The sequence below is a fragment of the Harpia harpyja genome, chromosome 8 (genome assembly GCF_026419915.1).
Source record: "Harpia harpyja isolate bHarHar1 chromosome 8, bHarHar1 primary haplotype, whole genome shotgun sequence".
Classification (NCBI taxonomy): domain Eukaryota; kingdom Metazoa; phylum Chordata; class Aves; order Accipitriformes; family Accipitridae; genus Harpia; species Harpia harpyja.
Window position 1 is genome coordinate 16,082,638 of NC_068947.1, and position 23,115 is coordinate 16,105,752.

A 23,115-nucleotide genomic window follows, 5' to 3' on the forward strand; every position below is an offset into this window, starting at 1 on the left:
CAGTATGCTGGAGCTGAACCAGGAAAAGGAAGTACAGAAGGACTGTTTCTTTCTTAGACCCTCTCCTCCTCTTTGCTTTCCAAAACCAAATGAGAGTCATGGAAGGATGACAAAGAAATCCTACATCACTTGCTGGGGACAGATGTTCACCCATTTCTCTCCCTCCTCCCTTGCCAAATATCTATTATCAGATAGTCCATAGGCCAGTGACAGTCTGCGTTCCTCTCTTTGGGAGCACCAGGAGGGAAGTTCAATGGGTTCTGCAGCCCTGAGAGAGGAGAAGGCAGGAATTTTTTAAGTTATTTATTTATTTTTAATACCAAAGAAGACTCATGCAAAATGAAAAGGAGTTGTTCTTCATTGACCTGCCTTGCAGGTGTCTAGCACAGAGGAGAGGGCTTCTGGGACGTCAGATGTGGTCCCACCAACAGGCTGGCCTCTCTCCTGGGTTAACCAGGGTGCTGCATGGGCACCAGCTGCTGGCTTGTGGCCCTCCGAGGCTTGCAGAGAAGCAAACAGACACCCTCCCAGTAACTGTGAAGTTTGGCAACAACTGTGAAACAGAGATCAGAGGCAGCAATAATGACAAGTTAAATGTGTGTTAGAAACAGGGCTATTTCGTCTCAAAATTCAGCAATTTAGCATAAGTCACTAGTCTGTAGTATTGCTATAATTGTGTGACCTACACTGTTTCCCTAACTTCAACAAATGCTTTAATATTGACTGATGCCTTTAACTTGGGATGCACAACAGACATTCATGTGTGCAGACATCTGTACAGACACACAAACATATACATACATAATTTAAGAATGAGCAAATAATGCTATACAATCATTATAAAAGAAGGATTGGCCAATAGCAGAACTTAAAATTACACTGCAGAATGTATGCTGGCTTTTGTTTTTTCCATCTTGGCTCGTGCCCATCTAAATCTCAGAAGCAATAAAGAATGGAGGCATCTTCTGTTTACTTCATTCTCTTTGCAACATCCAAATATGCATACTCAATTTCTTGATCAGCGGGACAAGTGTTTGTAAATTCATCTCTTGCATATGCATTGTTCAAGTATCTTGAAATCCCTGTCATTTCAGGTGGAAAATCAAAATTTCTATATTTTTTTGCAACAACCTTTTATTAAAAGAAAAAAGAAAAATATCATTACACACATGATCTGCAAAAACCCCAAATCTATTCTTTATGCCCATTTCAAATTTTCAATGCGTAAGTCTGTCATTATATGCAACGTAGGGGGAAAGGAGAAGGAAAGACAAAAAAAGAGAAGACATGGGATGAAGAAAGCTAGCTAAGAAGCTAACTCACTTAAAAGGATTCATTTGGTATAAATATTTTGCTAGAGCTATGCAGAGCTATGTGGACCAGTAGACCACACCTGGAAGAGATACAGCTTAAAACAGCAAGGGAGCTAGCATAAACCAGAATTAACAGAATAATCTTACAGTAATAAACTGGCCCATACTTGGATACTTTGACTGAAACAGAAAGGAAAAACTTGAATTAAAATACTAAATTTCAAATGGGTAGGCAAAACAACTATTGGCCAATACCTAACCTCTCCGTGTTGGCCAGCAAGGATGGTGTGATGTTCATCCTTCATCATCCTTCAGACATTCACCTGACATAAGGTGATTCTCCCTGTATTGGCTCTGCTGACCCTTGCTAACTCTCGAGCTTTGCTGTGCATGAGCTTTGCATGGGCATGGGAAAGGGCTCATTCCCTTGCTGTGCTCTGGAATAGGTTCAACCAGAACATCTCTGGGGAAAGGTTTCACTTGTGGAGGTGTCAGAAAGCAATTCAATCCACTCATCCTCTGACAAAATAGTAGTCAAAAAGGAAACTTTCTGAAGTCACCTCGTTTGTTTGAAAACCAATGAATTTCCAGTACGGCCATTTCTCTTCCAGAGCCTGGTTGGCTCCAGAGTAGCCTAGGAACAGGCTGTGACAACACCCAAACATCTTGGTCACCAGGACTGTTAGGTCTGTGTAGATGCTCCACAGCCCTGCAAGAAGAGGCTAGGAGCCTTGGCTGGAAGGCAGTGGGTGGTGGCTACCTTGCCAGCATTATTGGTACTAGTGGTGGTATTCAGCAAAGAAAGAGTTTTGGATTAAAGGTGGGAGAGACAGGTTCAAATTTCAGCTTTTGCTGGCTTGTTGAATTGGCATGGGCAAAATAATTTAACCTTACTGGTCCATGGTCATATGCACTTTGCATATGAAATGCAAATGAAAACACTTCTCTACAGCACTGAACATAGCACTTATTTCATACTTGTGAGAGTCTTAGCGAGTGCAGTCACAGTCCAGATATGAAACCAGATATTCCAGCTCCAGAGTCACCAATGTGAGGACCTGCCTAGCCATGCTGTAATGAAATGGCCTTGTGCATTAGTGTTCAGTGTCCCTACACAGCTACTGTGTGGCCTCAGAATAGATAAAGGATTCCTCTGCCTTTTAGAAAAGGACTTGAGCTTCTCTGACACCCTTCTTTTCAGGAAGCTAAAAAGCAAATGCAAACCTTGATTATATGGAGCTTTGGTAGGAGGTTGCAATCTGCTAAGGTGAGCTCATCTCCATCCAGGAATTTCCGGCTGGAAACAGTGATCTCCTCAGTGCTGTAAGCATCAATTTCATCAGGCAAGGGGCTATTTAAATAGTTGTCCAGCTTCCTCAGGGCTTTAAGCAAAGATTTTTCCAAATCTAGGTTAAGACAATAAAAAGGTCATTCAAGCTTGTACCAAGGTCTCTCTGACACCGAGCAGAAAGGCAACTCCTGCATCCTGTCTCCTGGCACCAACCCAGCTCACAGACACCCGGCCATGCCAACTCCTGCAATTCCTTTATCCTAAGCTTAAAAGTTAATGCTGGGATAAGAGCTTTAAGTAGCTAAAGGGGGTTCTGAGAAAAATCAGACTGGGGCTGTGTTACCAGAAATGGCTCCTCAAACAACTTTGCAGAGTGTGTTTTTGCAGAGTGGCTCTGCCTTCACCTTGACTCTCGTCTTGGGAGCCACGGGGCAAGTGCCTGCTCACAGGCAGGACAGCAAGGCTGGGAGCTACAACAGCAAGCCACTGGGATGCCACTTTGGGGTGTACAGGAAACTGGACCGTGAGTCCCGTGCTTTTGGCTGAGCACACAGGAGTGGGGTCAGGGCAGCAGAGGCTGGCAAAGGTTGGCTGGGCTTTTCGTGGTCTGGTGGTGCCCCTGTGCCACTGTGAAGAGGGGAGAAGGGAAGAGCAAAGAGAACAGGGCTGACAGCTGGAGGACAGAGATGAGCTAATCCATGGTGGTTGTGAGGGTTCTGCTCTAGAGACATGTGCCATGGGTCTAGAGTCCTCATTATTTACAGAAATAGAGTAGAAAGGTAAGGTCTCAGTTCAAGTCGGCTGTGCTTTTAGCAGAGCTGTGGGCAAGGTGCAGTGTTAGGAGTTTGAGAGCTGACGAAACGAGGAGGAGCTGGAGTTGGTGCTCCCCTGCTGACAGTGGTATCTGTGTAAACTAACTTTGGGAATCCTCAAAGAAGAAAGTGAATAGGCACAGATTTCCACAGCCTTTATGCTCTGGAAAATGACTGTTTAACCTAAGCTGTAAATGGGATATCTCCAGCACAGTGTGCCAGAATTGTACAGCTCTAATTTCTTCCACTAACTATCAGGGCTGACATAAGGACTGCAGCACATACTTTCGTTAGCATCTTTTCTCGGGTTCTTTATGAACGCAGAGAATTTTGCGAAGACATCATTTCCTGCAGAGTTAGACTCCGGGTGGTTTGGTGCAAGTTTGGGATACCTGAGGAGTTAAAAGAAACAAAAAGAAGTTATATGACTAGCCTTTATTTCCATCTCCACTAATTATTTAATATACATTATTTACACTGCAGTGTCACAATATACAGCCACACAGGACTTTCAAAGGGAACTATCCTGAACTAAAAATCACTTAGCAAGTGCAAATTTAAACCATAGTTAAACCATGTGGATGACCTCCTTTTCCTGAGGGAGATGGGGAAATGACTGTTCACACTGCAAACACCGCCCAGACAGCCCAGTGCCTCTCCCAGGCCTCCTTCACTGGAGGCGAGGCCGCGTGGAGCGTGGCTCCTGCCATGAGAAGGAGCAGAGGGAAAGTCCCTATTGGCAACAGCTGCTGCTGCTCCTCCCAGCCTCCGTGCCTGGCCCGCTCGCTTGTGCGTGAGCAAGCTCGGAGCGGCCAGTCCAGCAGCTGTTGTTGCCAGGGGCAGATAGGAAGGGAAAAGTAGAGGGGAGCAGCTGCTTGCCTCATTTAAGTCAGGTTCGGCTGCTTGAGAAGGGAGCACTGCGGAGCAGGGCTGCTGTCCCAGGGGAGAGAAGGTGTGTGGGTGGGGGACATGATGCTGCTGGTCATGATGGTGGGACAGCGGGGTTCGAGTAGAGGTGGGAAGAGCTGCTGGGGTGGGGAACGACAAGTCCGAAACCCAGACCAGTCTGTGTGCTAAGATGGGCCCACCTGGCCACTCAAAATGAGCCCCAGCATGTCTACCATGTGGGAGGCTTTCACTGCCCTTTTTCTTCCAACTACCTGCTCCCAGTAAGTGTAATTATTTGTACAGTGTGAAGAGAGAAACCTCAAACACACACAAGCAGAGGAAAAGAGGTCAGGTTTCTGCAGCGGCACGCAGGTTTCTGCACACGCTTGCTGCAGCGGGGTGGATTTCGTGCCTTGGGAGTGACTGTGGTGGCAGAGCAGGGAACTCAGGGCAAAGGCGAGGGCAGCGGGAGGAGCACAGCCAGCGTCTCGGGGACACCCCAGGGACACCCCCTGCACGGTGCCAGGCTTCAGCACTGCTTCACGCCAGTTGAAGTTACCCCTCCCTGCAAGCTCCACTGCAGCGGCCAGACCAGCCCTCCCGAGCCTCCTGCATGCAATTATAACATGTGCAGCTCATTGAGAGCCTGACCCGCCGAAACCAAAGGGGTTTGGTCGCTGACCCCTGTCGAGGGCCGTGAGGGGCTGAAAGCAAGCGAAGCGGCCAGGAATACGGTACCGAGGTGGAGCTAGCTTTTCTTCCAAGAACTCCTCGATCTTATTGACATCGGTTTTCACTTCACCATCAAATGTCATGAAGGGGGGGTTTGTTCCCGGGGCGAGGTTCTGCAGGTCAGCAGGCTTTCTGATGGGAGGAAAGAGATGGGGTTAATCACAACAGGAACCACATTTGCAATTTCTATCCTTAATTGCAACTAACTGTTTCACCTTTAAAATAGCAGGCTGCTCTACATCTTTCTTACAAAATAAAACTTAGCCAGCTACCTCACACTGGTGGTGTGAGAATTCGCTAGCCCATTGCTGAATATGCTCTGAAATGCTTAAAAAAAAACCCCAGAACTTCTGTGTTATGTTACAGAGACCTACTGCAAAACAGATTAAAATCTCAACAGCTTCAAAGGACTTAGTCCACTTTATACTAGTGAACCCTAAAGAGGAATTAGGCATCCGGACTGTTAATGTAATGCCAAGGCACGGTGCACATTTCAAATCTATCAGAAGAGAGTCACCCTTTAAAATCACTGTTTTGGAAGAGTTGTTCTGAAAGGAGAACTCTGGTTACAATCTCACCTTTTCAAATCCACGGTTGTAACATTAAATATGACACCTTTTAGCCACAGAATCATAAAGAGACGCTGAGAGAACGGGCAATTTCCAATACTTTCCCCATCACTGCCAGCCTACAATTAAAAAAAAAAAAAGGCATACATACATCTCTGATGATAGCACATTTTGATAGCAGATGCAGTAGGAAAGCAGAAAACCCAGATCTGCTACGAGTACATATAGCATGTTACTCATCTCTACTAATACGTATTTTCATGCAAAGTTAGATATGATGAAGAATCCTGTCACCCTGGAGATGTAGTTTTTCATTAAAATGCATAATGAATATTGCCATAAGTTAGAAAACAAAATTGAAATCACAGCAGTCCTTCCAAAGGAAATAGTCTCCACCTCATTTGTCTATGTGAACATAAATCTACCTAAGTCACTGCAAGATTAAAACAAGTTAAATCAGTTTATGATCACAGGAAACAAATAAAGATTTACCAGCATAAATTGTGATGTAATGTCTAAAGCACTTAAGGGAATAAACAGAACAAATCAAATAATTAAGAATTTCAAACTAAGCAACTGTGGGGCCCCAGAGGAGAGAAGTTCGGCAGTAGCCTTGCTCCAGCTGAACCCACCCATCTCTGTGCTTTGCTGAACTGAGGACTAATGAAACACAAGTGCTGCATCCCCCCGGGTAATCCCTCCTTGTTATAGACCCAAGGCTCCCACTTTTAAGACTGAAGTGTGGCTGTATCCAAGTCACGTAACCTCTCTTTCTCTGTGCCCCTGTAATGATGGTCTTTCCTTTTTGGCTGAACGAACCATCAGGTGTCAGTGTAAAGCATTATAGGTGCAACTCACTGTACGTGTGGCCACAGAAGTGTTGCTCTCATGTACTTTGTATTGCATTTTCTTAAAAGGCTTAGTTAAAATCAGGTGAAGTCTTGCATAGTTGCTATTGGTTAAGTTAGGCTTCATGCAACATTGTTGGAAGAGATCAGAGGTCTAATTCTTAAGCTCTTCATATGATTCTCCTAAAGCACAGTTTTAAAACTTAGATTATATGTAAAGGCGCAGAAGAAAAAAACAGGTGTATCATTTACTTAGTTAATAGGTTAGTTCATTAAGGTTTGCAGACCTTACATACAAACAACACACATTAATGAAACCAGTTCTGCTTGCTCTTTTACCTTCCTCAACGTTATCAAATGAATCTCAAATATAGTAAAAAGCTCTCCATAAACAAACATTGCCATTGGATTGCTTTACAACGCTCACCTTCACAAAGAGCTCTATGTCTGGAAACGAGCACCTGGTCTGGAGCAGGCAGGTTTCTGCCATGGAGATAAGGGACAGATGAGGAGGGACGTTCCTGCGGCTTGATAAACTGTCTTATTCTCCCTATCAACCTGAAGGATTCTCCTCTGATAACTCTCTGTTGCTTTCTGCCTCTGGTACTGTGACAACCACTGGCTTTCTTGGTAGTGAAAACCAGAACAGCCTATTGCCTTAAAAACTGCCAGGGGATGAAAACTTTTAGAAATGCCAAAACAGCTGGACTGCTGTGTTAGAAAAGTCTTGTTTTGTAGGGGGCAAAAATGAAAGCTGTTCAAAAGCTACAATTGTATTTTTCCTCCTACTCAGAGCACTGCTTTCCAGTGCTGTACAGTTTACAGCGACAAGATAGAAAACTACTGTGTATTTTGTAAAAACGAGACTACAAATGTTGCTAGCATGTGCTTAAAACAGAGCTAAATACATGACACCACCATTTTTTCTCAACCTGCCTCTTATGTCAAGTTTTACCCACCCCCCAAGGAAAAAGGGGGGTGAAGGGTATTACTATGAACCCTCGGTGCTAGCAATGGGCACCTCCACCCTCTGCCAGGCTGCACTGAGGGGACAAGCAGCAGCCAGGGGACATCGTTTCAGATGTGCCATGTCTGGAGGAGGCAGGCCAGTATCTCTGGCGATGATTTAGCTCCCGCTGTCTCCTTTCCAGCTGCTCCTCGCTCTCTGGCCATGGGGGTGCTGCTGCAACCGCTTCCCAGCCTGCTGCCCTCGCATAAGCTGTGCTGCCAACAGCCAGCTGTTCACCCAAAGTGGGCTCTCAGGTAAACCCCTTGAGTGGGACACTGAGGGGACAGCAGCCCAACCTGGTACCAACCTGTGCTTTGGTGTCTTAAATGGTTGATTATAGAGGAATTTCAACCATTAAGCTAAGTCAGTGATGAAATAATCCTACACTAACTGCTGTGGTCTGGGGGAAGAAAGAAGTGTCAAGAAAAACAGTTCCTACAACTCATTTGATATTTTCATTCAGCCTTTGATAGGAAATAATAAGTTATCTCAGCAGGGTTCATGTACCATTTGGAGAACATTCCAGATAGCTCTGTGGTCAAGAAGAGCTATGTGATCAAGAGTGACAGCAGGGTGAACTTTTCCTGATCAGCTGGCATTAAATACTAAAATTTTGGCTTCCTCTAACTTTTACTGATGAAGCTAAGGAAACATGGTTGTTGCTTCATTTTGTCCCCCACCACAGCTTGGTGACAGTGCATTTCAGAGAGCCAGATGCAGCAGCCCCAGCCTGCTCTTCTGGGGAAACGTCCATAGGTAGAGTCAGAGATCCAGGTCAGGACAGACGTGTTACTGTGACAAACACAGGCACGAAGCAGGCACTGAGTCCCGGGTTGTCCTTAACTGGGATGACATATAGGCAACAAGGAAGTTAAGGGACTGGCAGCCCTGGACATGTTACAGAAGCAACCTCCTGTCTTGTTTCTAAGTTCAAACTTTTTATGTCCATACCTACTTGGGAGGAAAATTTACTACAGCACTACTGTTTTTCTATTTTGCAATGGTTAAAATAGCAAACAGCGAATCTCTCAGCCTTTTACCTTCACACCTCTCGGCCTGCTAGAAACCTTTCACAGAGACTAAAAGAAATCATTTGAACACTGAGGAATTGAATAAAACGGGGGATTAAGCATCGCTGATTACAGCAATGCTCTGCCAAGTGTAATGACTTTTTTGACTACTTCTGTGAGCTAGTTCTGATGGTGTTAAACATGCCGATGAAGTCTGAAAGGCATCTGACCTTCACATACTGTACTGTCTCCCCTCCCATGTTGCCTACAAGGGACATTAATAGTGTACTGCTATCTTAGCTGTGTTCTGTGCAATGCAGGTACCACAATCTCTAGTGAAGAGCTGCAGTGTTTGCCCAGCTTTGCTGTCCCCAGTGGTTATGGTAAGCACTTAGCTTTTACAGCAGAAAATAAATTCACAGAGACTAGGATGTTTCCCCATTTCTGATGTGGCCATGATCCTTCGCACAGGCTAAGGAGTTAATCTCCTGAGCAGTTTCCTTGTGAAATCATTGGTGCACTTTATTAATATAAATCTATTCTAAAAGCCCACGCTATCCAGGCTGTGTAGTACACCCCAACATCTAAGACAGGGCCATGTCCTCTAGGGTTGCTGTGCCTGGACTGAGAACAACAGGCAGGTCTTCAGGAGTTACTCAGCCAAAAGCCTTGGCTGCTGAGGTTCTATGGTAAAGGAGGCAGCAGCCATTCAGGTAGGGACAACTGGGAAGCTGGTGAACCACATCGAGCTTTAGGAAGCTCAAAGCCAGTTAGTCCCCAGGGACTTGAGCTCTGGGTAAGAGGACAAATCTCTAGACTTGCCACGCCAGGGCTGGTGATGGATACATCCAGGTTTCCTTCAGTTCTGCAGAGCTGGAGGCAAATTACAGTAGCCCACACAACAGCACAAGCAGTGATTAAACTTTCCCTACTGTAACAGTGACCAGTAGTCTGAAGTGACTGCAAGACCTTGCACACCAAATCTGATTCAGACCTTGCCACAGTTTGACCTGGCAGCTCAAAGACACTAGTTTCCTATAACCTTTGCTGAAAGCCCAGAACATGGATATTTTGGCCTGCTGCAGAAAATAGGGTGAATACAGCTAGATAAAATGCCTTCAGATATGTCAACTTGCATTTTGGCTTACAGGAGACAACTCTGTTCTCCTAACTCAGCTCATCTAATCCGGGGAGCTACAATTCCTACTGGACATAAAAGCATCAATGACACATGCCAAAGGTGTTTGTTCAAGTTTCCAAACAGTGTCTGCCATGATGACACCAGCCACTCAAAGATCATGAGCTGGGACACTGAAATAGCTTTATAGCTGTGTATCGAGCAACATGACAATAGCTGAAGTATGCCATCATCATATGATAATGTACTTTCCAACAAAGCAAGGGTGGCCATTTTACAGAAGCGTGTGTCAACATCTTACCTTGCAGGGACACAATGCAGCAGTAAGAGAACCAGAAAAGACCTGCCTGTCCCATATTAATACACCCAGGAAGACAGCACAGCTAGGGGCATTGCAGACTGGGAGCAAAACTCCCTGCATTTTTCTCCACACCACCACTCAGGGATGTGTAACTTTGAGCTGTGCTTGGTACACGCACAGAATTTAATTACACTTCCTCACTGTTGTGCTTAGTGATGATGCAGGGTGAAATCTTAACTCAGGTGAAGTCAGTCGGAGTCTCTTGCTGTTGATTCAATGGATGATTGTGTTTCCAGACTGGTTATAATCTTAATAACTAGGCAAATGCTGCTGTAATTGTAGGTAATGCTGCAAGTTGGCCTCCACCTGCAATTGTTGTGACATTAACATCCAGATCTTGTGGGTGAAGTGGGCCAATCCCCAAAACACAAAGCTGGTTTTTATGCTCTTCTGCTGCTTAAATAGAAGGCTAACCAGTGTCTTGAATAGGTGGCATTTACGTTTTAATTGTGATTGGTCAGGAGGGCAATATGCTTTTTCTAGTAATACTGGGATTTAATGAGTTCATTAATCAAACAATTAAGACAGCTGTTGCTGCAGAGGAGAAAAATGTCAGGCTGTCCATAGAAGCTTTCATTCAGAGCCTTAGGCAGCGATCATATACTGTGACAGTATCAACTTATGACAGCTCTCTGTAATCATGTGCCATTACTTAATGGGATTATTTGCCTACACTCCCTGTTTTCATTCATTTTTCAGTGTTCCACACTCTCTTCCATCTTTTTTTTGTTGTTGCTGTTGTTCTGGGTCTTACTCAAAGATGCTGGGAAAGGGAAAAGCTCTCCGTACCTTTCTTTCCACTACTGCTTAAGCTCAGGGGTAGGAGCACCACCATGCCTTAGGCTAATTTCAATAGGCAGCAAGATATTAAAGAGGGTCCCAAAAGATCTATATTCAGTTTCTGGAGCTGCTCCTGCTACCACCTTGATTCAGCAGCTCTGCTTTCCCGAGTGGTCTTGAAGAGGTTACTTGCCTCCACATCCTCATGGAGCTGCTGCTGCTATCACCTTGATTCAGCAGCTCTGCTTTCCCGAGTGGTCTTGAAGAGGTTACTTGCCTCCACATCCTCATCCACCGCAAGGGGATAATTATAGTGACTTTACCCAGGAGTCACACACTGTACGTCATTCTTAAGCCAGTAGTTTGGGCCCTCCCTGAGCTGGAGTTGCTCTGCCCCTGAAGCTGTTGTAAGAATTTGTTTTGTAACTGTTTCTGTCCAAACATATCAGGAACCAGGTTTTTGAAGGTTCTTCTACTGACCTCAAATGTTCTGTGCCTTCAAAACTGTGATGAGTGGAATTTGTTTTTCCTGGACTTTTTGTTTCCTTTTCAAGGTTAAGCATGGAAGAAACAGTTCAGAGGGAGCAGAAAAGACTTTTTTATTTGTTTTCATATAATTATATAATCCCTTTGAAGCTACAATAAAAAGGAGAACAAGGAGCATAACTTTCTTTTTTTACCAAAAGCTGAACTGCAATTCCATTTTCTTTCTTCGACACGAGGGAGCTAAGTTACCTCCTTTCCCATATTTATGCTGGCTAAGAGGCAGGTTTATCCGGCAAGTGGAGCAGAACCGCTGCCTACTGGGAGACAACAAACCGTCCAGCTGGGACCAGCATTGTGGATCTGCCCCTGCCTGTTCTGCTGAGCTAGCTGTCTCAGGCTGAACTGGGACTTTCCTCCAAGTTTCCTTACTTGATCCTCAGCTATCAGGCAGTTTTTGTGTGCTTTTCCTTCTCATACCATACCAACAGCTCCCCTCTCCTTTTTCACAACGCATTTGATCTCCTGTCAAAGAACAGGAACCACAGCAACCAGCTCAAAACTACTGCCTGGAAAACTACAAGGAGTTCGCAAGTTTGGGCCGCCTGTGGGAAGCAACTTTAAGGCTGGGTGCGACTTTCAAGACCAACAGCTATTTTGCTTTAATTCCTTCTAGAGACTCATTTGGTCTGCACTGGCATGGATTAACTGAGCCCACTGCATTCCTAGCACTGACTCTTGCCCTGAACTAAGCCCTGCAATGCCAGCCTGATGGCAGTAGCTGCTGTGAGTAGCTACCACCAGCTCTGCACATGTAGCGGCAATGCAAGAGAAGCCTCTGTGGTAGAGAGCTTTGCTTCCTGCCTTGCTGCACCACTGTGACCAGCTGCTGAACTTGGCTGCACCATGGCCAAGGAGAAAGGGGAGGGGAGCTCCCAGTGCCTCCCCTCTCCGCCTCATCCCTGAGAGGAAATCCCACTGCCCTCTGGTTTACCATGAAGTACCCAAGCCATTTTTTTTAAGAGCACTTTTTTAAGATCATAGGCAGAAAGACAGAGGGAAGCAGTATGACTTCACGCCCGTACTCCCGCTAGCTCAAAGACCTCCTTCAGCCTTGGTAATAGGTTCTGAGAAGCACATGGATTTGACTGCAGCTACACTAGAAAATGTCTATTTTCTAGACATAACCATGTTCTGTTAGTGTGCTGTGATAGATATATTGTTTTAATTAAAAAAAGGCATCTACTCCTTGAGGATACAAAGTGTGTTTTACATTCTTGATACCTGCTACAGTATTCATGCAGATTCTTATAGTGTCACAACACTGAAAAAACCCAAAATTGGCAATATTACTTCTGTTATGAATGCAATAAAAATACAGTTACAAGTCATCCTGGTTCACTGAAGGCAACTATAATGCACTTAATAACATATGATATTCTGTGATAGGCACAGAAGCACCGCAGGCATGTCATTTGGGTCAGATCACGTTCAAACCAAAGCTTTTTGCGAGGAAGAGACATATTACCTGGAATTTTCTCTCTCTAAGCACTGTTTTCATTTTGTGGCCTAGAGCTAGGGCACGAACACCCAAACGCTGAATTTTAGAGAACTCTTTGGATGCCACCTACTGGGCTTGAAATGGAACTCTTGACTTCTGCTCTCGGAGCAACGAGCAGGCGTTAGCACATCTCACTGTGAGAGGTTCTGCCTCGGAACCACCTCCAGAGCAAGATGCCTTGCCTTTTGCTAATGGCACTCTTGAGAGTACTTGAGATGCAGAAATTGTACTTCCAGGCTAAGTTTCAAGATAAAGCATCTGTAATTTAAAATACATTTTAATGGACAAAGTAAAAATTTTGCCACTTACTATTCAAATACTTCTAAACAGTCATGTAGCTCTGCCTATCTGCTAATATCCAACTCTTAAAACAGATGTTTCCAGCTGCTGTTTAATTTCTCAGCTAAATAGCAGAAATATTCATATTTAAAATGTGGACGGTAGTTGAGATTACTGCACATAAATTGTATTTTTGGTACTTGCCAGGCTCCTGCTGTGTGTGACATCCTCAACAGTGAAGTTCAATGAGAAAGCTGTGTTAAACGGCAATTGGACAGTCCTTCAGGTAAAAAAAAAATTAATTTACCCTTCCCTTTCTCTCTTTTTTAAGAGCAAAATATGCACCTTGATATTGAAAGTGTGCTGTAAGGATTTTTGTTTTAAATAGAAATGTACCTTATCTTATATTTAGAAATATTAATAACATCTATCTTTTATCTTGAACAGTATTACAGAGTTCAGAGAACACCAAACATACTTAAAGGATTACAACTTTGAACACGCAAGTTCAATAACACACTTTTTGTCCTAAACCCTAATTAAGCTTTCAGGTTATGGAAGCAACAGTGTACGTAACCACAAACTTTCTGCTAAAAATAGCTTCTTTCTCTTTTTAAGGTGCTAAGACAAAAAAGCATGCAGGGGAAGAAGGGAGCAAGTATACTAAAATGTTTTCTCTAAGGAATGAAGGGGTCCTCTCCCAAGATGTCACTTGTAAGGCCCCTTTTTCCTGCTGAAGCTGGAAGTTTGCCCCTGCTGACTCAAATGCAACTGGGGACAAACCCTGAGTGCTCTCCTTGCAATGCAAACAGCTTCTAGTAGTTGAGTAGCTGAGTCTTTGATCAGAAGAGTGTCCATGTTGAACTCCACACCTGTAGGAAGCATGGCCCTTTTCCACCTGAGCAGGAATGATCCCCTTCTCTACCCACCACCCAATACCTAAGAAGGACCAAGTTAGGGCTGCAAAGACTATCACAGCTCCAGCCTTCAGCTACATCATAGACAAGTTCTCACTCTACACACCCCTCCTCGAGCATGTGTTTGGGTGGTTCAAGATACGGTCTCAGTAGTGAGATCATTCAGTGCAAGACTGAAAGGATCCCCATGACCACCCATCCAAACTAAACCATGCTAACGTGTTGCCATAGATCTTACAGGGCATGCAAAATTAGTAATCTGAATGATCACCTGAAAAATGGGCCCTGTCTTCCACTTTCTCCCCTTTCTCCTACCTCTCTTTCACGTCACAATCAGTCAATGCATTTATGTGTGCCTATAACTTTTAAACAAGCAAGTTGGCTCACAACTGCAAATAGAAGGACAGGTCCTTTAAGTTTTGTATCTGCTAAATATCCTCTTGAATGACAACCTGAAATGCAGCTAGTTATGTTGGCTCAAGTGGATTTAATTTTGTTGTGAGAATAAAGCAGACTTTCATTTTAAGTCCTGTGCACTCAGTAGGGGAGGAGAAATGACAAATTAGACCATCAGTTGACTTTACATCTCAATGATCCAATCTGCAAATTGAGGTGCTTTGGGAAGAGAGTGTGTTAGAAAGGGTAGGTGTCCAGATTAGCAAGCTGCATAAAACCTGAAGACAGGTACAGGCAGAATTGCAGGAAGAAAACCTGGAGGAGGAATTAACAACTCAATTTGTGTGCACTTCGCTTGACTGTGACCTGCTAGTACCCCGGAGGGAAAAGCCTGGTTTTGTTATGGGAACATGAAGCCCTCTCCATCCAGGCCAATGGATGCCATGTGCTACAGAGAGAGGCAGCAGTGCAGAGAGTCCTACTGCACAGAACAGAATGTGATTAACCAAAAAGCGTATGTCTTCTAGAGCACCAGGGTAGCTGGAAGTGGTTCAAATCACTGGGTATGTTGGCTTTCCTGTTCCCTTCCTCCCCCTCACAAAAATGAAAACACGCACTGGTCCAGGAGGGAGCATTGGAGGTCCTGTCTGGCATTTCAGCAGAACATAAGGGCAAGTTTCAGAGAGATCCTGGAGAATTATCTAATGATGACAGCCAGACCTGCAGATGGAGCCTGCAACCCAGGAGGCAGGAACAGCAGCAGCACCACCAGTGCTTTTTGGAACAGACTGAATACCCCACAAACTGATAACCCCGAGTGCTGGGATAATGGAAAAGCAATAAAAGTGGTTACAAACTGTTACGTTACACAGTGAAGCTGGAAACTACCTCGCATAGAGTCAGCCAGAAAAAACAGGTTAGTAGAGACAGATATATACAGAGAGAGAGCAAGCCACTCCTTGAGGATTCATCATCTTGCCTGTCTCACCCACCCATCCACTTTGGATGATGTGCTCTCTGGTAATGTTGCTTTATCCGAATACAGTGCTAAATAGCCCTATAGAGTTTAGGCATCTATTTTAACTTAAGTGAGCTCAATCCCACCCTTGGAGACTACTCATCAGCTAGAGAGAACTGCTGGAAAAAAAAAAGACCTGAGTGCATTATTCCCAGCGTCTCTGACCCAACTGCCTGATGGAGCTGTAGGGAAAAGGTGATGTTGCCTTAGGTTACATCAAAGCTGGCTCTTCCACAGAGGCAGAGCAGCATTCAAGCCACAGCACAAGACACAGTACATGGTCCTGAAGAGGTCTCTGCAAAAATCTGGTCCTCTGCCCCCACGAAAGATTAAATCAAACTCAGTCAAGCATTACTAAGATGATGAAAATGAGGAACCTATTTTACAACAGAGGGCAGGAAAATCTATTCTTGTTTAAAATTGGAAACCAAAGACTGAGGGAAGGTGTGATTACTCAGTGCAAATATTATTTTTTCCCTGATAGTTGGGGGTGATGCTGAAACAAAAACAAACGGGGACAAACTGGCCACGAATGTTTCTAGCTGACAATTAGAAGGGTTCCTAACCACCACAGCATGAGGTTTGGAACCAGGTTTCTGGTAGGATTAGCAGGTACATCAATATGTACGTGCATATGTGACAGCACAAGAGGAAAAAAACCTTTTTGTCTCAAGATGAGATTTGATCCCTTTCAGCAGGAACTTGGACTTACTTCTCCACTGGAAGGTTCCTTGCTGCCCACTGTTTCTTTGCACACGACATGGACATCACTCCAAGGACAAGACAATGGCAAGTGCCATGCTTTTTTATTCCATGCCACTGAATGTGTCCAAGTGAAAATAACGCATGTAGCAAACTCCGGGGCAATGATGGAAGGGAAAGGTAATGCTCAGTAAACAGCAGCAGCTATCCTAGAGTTTACACTCTAAAATAATTGAATGATTCCTTGGAAAAGGAAATAGATGGTGGTTATAGTATCTCTGACAGCGAGCTCCAGCTAGACACCAGACAGGGTAGGATGCTGTTGGCAATGAAGAGAGTCCATGTGTTAAGATTAGCCAGATAGCAAAAAGTAAATGGTGCCAGAGATTATCCTCTTCTGAGGAAGAACAGAAGAGCAGTTAGCACAAAATGGCATTTTATTTAAAGTGGCTTCAGCCAATCACTGCAAATCTAACTGCTGATGCTGTATGTTTTATGCATGCTTACAACTAGGGGTGGACACATGCTAGTATGGGCTAGTATTCATCTACTGGCCAGGTATAACTGCTCAACTTGCAGAATACAAGGAGCAATGCAAGGATCCCACGGATGGCAACTGAAAAAACACTCTCCTCAGCCCAGTAGCCTCACACAGCATTGGCAAAAGGCAACAGAGACTGAGCTGCAATGGGGCACAAGTCTTGAGGCAGCTACAGGATCCAAATGCAACCCAGGATGGCTGCAGCAGCAGCATCCTCTCCGACAGCGAGGACATCCTCGAGGATGTCCAGCAAGGCCTAATGGAGTACAGGAGGGCTCAGGAGGTATCTCAGCCACCAGCTGGCCTGATTGTGGATAATCATCAAAACAAGGTAAAGGCATACATGGTACCAGAACGTCACCTGGCAGAACAGCAGCAGCAATGGATAGGGGGAAAGTCTCCCACCTGTAAAAGCAATACCATCAAAGGGTGGGATGTTGATTCAAAGATGAGCATACCTGGAAAATTATGAGCCACCAAAGATTGGTGATAAGGAGTGTTAACTTTCAGACAGGTCTAAGTCGCTGAGTGTCTGGACCAGACATCAGGACGCTGCTGCTGGGGCACAGCCCACACATAGCCAATCCTCTTGACAAAGAGCCAGATCAACTGCTGAAACCCTTCAGCAGTTGTTTGTACCCATCAGATGTTAATGCTTATCCACAAAACAGGCTACAAAGATTATAACTTAGGGGTCCTGCCTTAAAGTGCTGTCAGGATGTGGAGCTCCAGGGCACAATACAGCTGCCAAACTGATGCAAATACAGACCTTTGGAAAAGTTGTGGCTGGGATCCTCAGACAGGAGGATTTCTTAGCCCAGCTTTCCTTTTTTCCTCATAGAGGCAGGAAAATCTAGACCTTTGTAGTAGCATCTAGGCACTATAAATTAAGTACTGGACAAATACAGAATGAAAAGACTGCTCCTAACTTAAAAAACAGATAGATAACTTATATGTAGACCATTAGTGGGGATGTGGGAATGCCAAAGGATTTTTGGAAGTCTTTTTATAAAACTCTGTGTAGATTAAGGCTTTTAGCCAAAGCTAGGCCAAAAAGAGATGCCGAGGGAAAGAGAATGAAAGGAAATGAGTGTAGGTGCAAGGCAGTAGAAGGAATCAACTTTTCACCTGCACAGCTTCAACCGACCACAGAACACCATTAAACTGGTTTTTGTGTGACCATGGATTATAGGTAGTAGGCTAAAGGTTGAGTCTACCTACAAACAGGACAACAATTTAGATGTACCTGTCTACTGTGTTTTTAATGATGCAGCTGTACATTAGTGGTTATCTCATTATTAGTTATTTAGCTATTATTACTGATAATAAAAGATGGGGTCTGTCCTGGAGCAGGGCTCTTCCAGTACTGAATGTGAGTTCAGGCTGAGCTCCCACCTGCAGAAATAACGAAACCCTTGCTACCTCACATTTTAACATCTGAAGCTTGGGCAAGGTTTACGTCTCCTGGACTGGCCACCTATTAGCATTTCATATCATCTTCTAACAATTTCATTATTAAGGCTTTTCTCATTCTGTTATGTTTCTGAAATTACACTATACTTTCTTTAATGCAGTGTTTGCATTAACTTACTATGATTATTTTGTTTTATTAGATTTCATAATTCATATATTCAGTAAGGCTCTTTGCTAGAAATGGTTCTTTGAATGCTCTTGGTCCTCAGTTCTTGTTGAGGGATTAACAGTGTGTTGGAGTTTCTTTATGGGATATTTCTCTCGACTCTGTTTTTATGTAGTGAGCAGTGGTCACAGCTTAAAGGGGTTATATACATCTGGAAATTCTAATCCTCTCTAGATGACAGAAAGGAAAAGAAGTCTGAAGCTGTAATTTCCTCTGGTTTCTGTTCTCTCTCTCCCCTACATGCCAGCAGCCATTTCAGAGCAGATAAAGTCTCCTTTATTCTAACTTTCGCTGCATTATTTACTTACTCACGGTCTGCTGGGTAAGTAATTATTGCTGAAATTAACTTAATTACTTAGTAAGTAATTAAATGCTTTGGATGCATAGGAAGAAATTTTCCTTCATTAAGAAGCAACTTTGTGGCAATAAACTTTTTACTTGTGTCCAGTTACTTTATAAATGTGAAACAAAAGGCCCAAACTCACTCCTGTTACTTAGATGAAATATCCATTTACTTTTGATTTTGATATTACAGTCTGACCAGTACTTCTACTGAACAGTGGGTCTGCCGCACCGTGCCCTTCCAGTTCTGACAAAGATTATAAATAAATGAACCATTAAACGATAATTCTGTAAAGCGAACAAAACACAAGACAGTACAGGTGAAAATTAAAATGTGCAATGTCTTGTAATACATTTATAGAGGCTGTCGTTTTACTAATATTCACTCTTATTTACATTAAAGAGATTAAAGATTAAACTTATGTGTGTATGCACTCTTACAAAGAGAAAAGTAAACCAATTCTGTGATTTTACACACACTGCTGTTGCTAGCCTTGGGCCAGGCCCTTCACGGTTTCACAGGTATTTTCAACTACAGCTGCAGCTCTCTACAGGACAGTTAAAGGCAGTCAACAGGTGCTCTTAAAAAAATTCCTAAAATCAAATGAGTTTACAAAGGAAAAATGCAAAATACAGGTTTATTTTCTCAGATATCTTACAGCTACCTATACCAGGTCTGCAAATAAAACCACTCTGGCAGCTACAGTATTTCGTATGACCTGGGACAGTGATGAGCCCGGTTTCAGAGCAAAACCATTGCTGCCTCTCATGATGGGAAGGCAACTAATTGAACACAGAGGATGCTTGCATCTAGCTACCTGTCATCCACAGCACAGTAAGTATGTGGTAATAATGCAAAAGCAATCAGTAACCAGGAATCCACTGCTTCCTGAGCTCAACAATAATTTTCTTAAATAATTAATAAATAGTTTAAATAATAAGGCCTGGCCATCCCAAGCAGAGATGTCTGATGGAGGCTCCTTGCATGAGCAGATTCTCTCATGCCGCGCTGTGGGGAGGGGGAAAGGGAAATCAGATGCTCCTGTTGTAACACCAGCATTTGGGGGGCATCAGAAAGACGTGTCCCTGGGGCTGCTTCAGCTTTGAGGGGAGATCTTTGTCTCACGCTCCTGTTGCTCAGAGATGCCCACCTGGGAAGAGACCTGCGGTGCTTCCCGTGCCACATCTCGTGCAGCCGGGCACTGAGGGAGGGGGGCCAGCAAGCCCTGGTAGAGAGCTGGGCAAAATTCAGCATTTTCTCTGGTTTCTATCTCTGGGTCATAGTGCAGCAATCACGTACAGCCTCTTCTTGGCCAGATACTAAATGCTTTAAAGCAAAGCGAACGTCCTTTCTACTCTTTTTTGGATGCCTAGCCCCCAGCACCAATACATGAATACAGTAACCCTTTGTGATGGTTTACTTTTACCTAAAACAGCTTGGAAAATTATTTCAACAAATAGTACTTTATCCCATCATAATTACCAATGCATTATTACTTCTTTATCTCTTATTTTACAAGGCTTACTTAGATGATGGTGACAAGCAAGCTTCTAGGAACTGTGCATGGCAAGGAGAACAGAGGCAAGGCAAAGAAAATGAAATGCAAAAATAAATAGGAAAATTAACTTGTGGCTAGCGAAGACTGAAAAACTTCATCTACAATTTAGTAGGGTTTAAATTAATCTTGCCCAATTTAGGAATGTTGTTCTCTTACACAAGTAATTGTCATATTGCATGAATTATACTTCTTTTATGTCTCACTCAAAATAGCATTACTTTCAGTCATTGCTATTTGTTTACTTTTTTAGTAGAGGATTATAATGAATTATATGTGTATTACAAACAGTGACTGAGACTTTTCAAAGCAGCGTAAGTAATCATTGCCCCTCCTCCAAAACGGAAGCCATTTAATTTTAATGGGAGATGTGACAAAACCTCCATTGCTTGTAAAAAAAAAAAAAAAAAATCAAGTGGTTCATTCAGAAGAGAAGGTTTTAAGCAGAGGCAAAGGGAAATGGCTGCAGAGATGCCCCCTCTCCATTCCCCCTGAAGTGAGGAGAGGGAATGCCATCGTCCACTTTAACCACAACAGAAATGTGCCAGCTAATTAGTAAAAATACACAGCCCTCAAAAAGATCACTTCCCCTAATCCTTATCCATTCTTAATTTTAAGATTCAAGATTATTTTCAAAAACCTGCCAGTAGTCTAAGAAAACTGAGAGCCTTTTAACTGAACACAGGTGAAAATCAGAGCTGGGAAATGCCACCCAGTTACAGATCACTGGCTTTAATCTTATACCAACTAGTTAAAGAACTGAATTTCCTTCTGCTGTGAATTCTGCCTACAGAGTTCATGCTGTCTGTGTTTGTGTTAAAGGGAACATTACCAGGTCACAAGCAGCAAACCAAATGCTATTAGCTATTTATCCTGTTACAAGAATTATGTTTAAATACCTCAATGCTATTTCTAATCCGTATTTAATAACATGGCAAGATGCCAGCTGAACATTCTACATGGAGACAAAAATCTTATACCCTTTTTAAATTCTTACAGGGAATTACTTCAACAAAAGAGCATTATATTCTTGAACACGTTATAGGTCTGGGAAAAACAGATTAACTGGTATTTCAGTGACACATCCTGTTTTACACTTCACCATATGATACTTAACCTGCGACACACAGCTGTGCTGTTTCAATCTAAATGCAAAAACTATACACATATATAGAATATCTGTGATGTGTTGCAAATTAATAAGTAAATAAATAAGAAATACCCCTATAAATAAGCTATTTTATGCAGCTTCAGGCAGCTTCAGGGAGTAGGTTGCTGAAGGCTTCAGAAAATAATTTGCCAATGGTATTCCTAATTCTGATGTTTAAATCAAGAGGTGAAAGTGAAAGATGAAAAGAGTGTATGGTTTTTTCCCCTCCAACAGTATGTGATATTTTGGTCCACATAGAAAATAATTCAAATGACCAGGTAAAGTATTACATAAAAAAAACTGTCAGCTCCAGTGGGAACTGGCAAAGACGTGTTCTGAAAGAGCAGTTAAAAACTGGACACAAGCACCAGCAAAAACCCATTAGCTTGACAGAGAAGGGGGACTGAACTCTATTCCTTCCCTCTCCAGTGTAAATTCAAATTCAAGGCTATTCTTCATCCTGTCCTCCTCACCACCTCACTTCCATTCACAGGCTTTAGTAAACTATGAGAAACACAGTATATCCAATTAAAATATAGTTTTAAAATAAAGATATAGTGCACAAAACATACTGCAAACCAATCAGCTATAACACTGATATTCCTCAAAACAAGGACCGTTGCTGTGGTCCCGGCCCCCGGGGAGCCCCTGGCCCCTGCGGTGCTCCTGGCAAAAAAGAGGCTAATGGTTTTGCTGAGGGGTTGGTAGCATGCTAGTTTCTGCAGGCAGCATAGGCCCCAAATTTTTTAAGTCTTTAGGGTATATTTGGATCCTGTTTCGAGCTTCATCTGCCACCATTATGGAAAGAGACTTGATTTTTTACAAAACGCTCAGGTTCTGCAATAGCTTTTAAAAATAATTTCAGAAATTACTACCAGGTAAATGTCAATGATTCTCCAAGATACAGATGAGAATTTTTCTGAAATCTGAGTAAATGTTTAACTTCTCTGTAACTACCCCATTTGAATAACTTGGAAAAGGGCATGCATTTGCGACTCCAGTCCTGCTGTAGTTTACTTGGTTCTGTAACAATTATATTTCTAGTCTATATATGTGCTAAAATTGCAGCGTATGAAGAGGCAAAGAACAAGATGGGAAATACCACCTTTGCATCTCTGCCTGTCTGTGAGGCTTCACAATAACCATCTTCCTTCGCATGGCACATCCCGCAGCAGGCTGGCGCGCCAGCCCCAGGCTCCTCGCAGGGAGGAGGCTGCAACGGTGCCCTCCTCCTGGGGAAAAACTCTGACAGCGGTGTCGGTGGCAGGTTGTACAAGCTGCCACTGTTTGCTTTGAGAAGCTAAATATTTTTATGAAGGAATTAAAATGCTTTCCTTTAGTGCTGACAAGGCAGGTGTTATTGAAAGCAACTGGAACCGAGTCACTCGACTTGTTCAGGCTTTTATCAGTAAATAATCAGACATTGCAAATGGAAATGCATACAAGTCCTTATCACGGCGTGACATTTTATTATCTGAGCGAGAAAATAATCATGTAACCTTCAGATGGCATTTACTTAAGCTCCTTGGGCAGAGTCCGAGGAACATGCGATTTCTTACTTTTTAAAAGAAGCAGTAGGACTTGTTAGGGAACACACAGAGAATACAGTCAGCGATGGCACAGGAGTAAGTCTCCATGCTTCACTTCCCCTTCCATAAAATATGTATAATATTTCCTTTCACTACCTTACTCCCTTTACTACCCCTGAAGAGGAGGGGTCTGTGTCTTGCCGAAAAGTATACAGCCACTGCCAAATCAAAGTGACTTCACCAGAGATAAG

The 23,115-nt window shown here is 43.3% G+C and overlaps 1 protein-coding gene across 3 annotated transcripts in view; it reads right to left on the reverse strand.

The window, feature by feature from the left end:
* Positions 1–290: 290 nt before the first annotated feature.
* CLIC6 (chloride intracellular channel 6) overlaps positions 291–23,115 on the reverse strand; it is a 31,489-nt gene continuing 8,664 nt past the window's right edge. For all 3 annotated transcript variants that reach the window (XM_052794832.1, XM_052794833.1, XM_052794831.1), the window contains 5 exons: positions 5,615–5,724; positions 5,043–5,168; positions 3,702–3,808; positions 2,538–2,719; positions 291–1,131 (listed from right to left, as the gene is read on the reverse strand). In XM_052794832.1, coding sequence (XP_052650792.1) covers positions 970–1,131; positions 2,538–2,719; positions 3,702–3,808; positions 5,043–5,168; positions 5,615–5,724 — 687 coding nt within the window. In that variant the 3' untranslated portion in view covers positions 291–969. The remainder of the gene's footprint in view (positions 1,132–2,537; positions 2,720–3,701; positions 3,809–5,042; positions 5,169–5,614; positions 5,725–23,115) is intronic.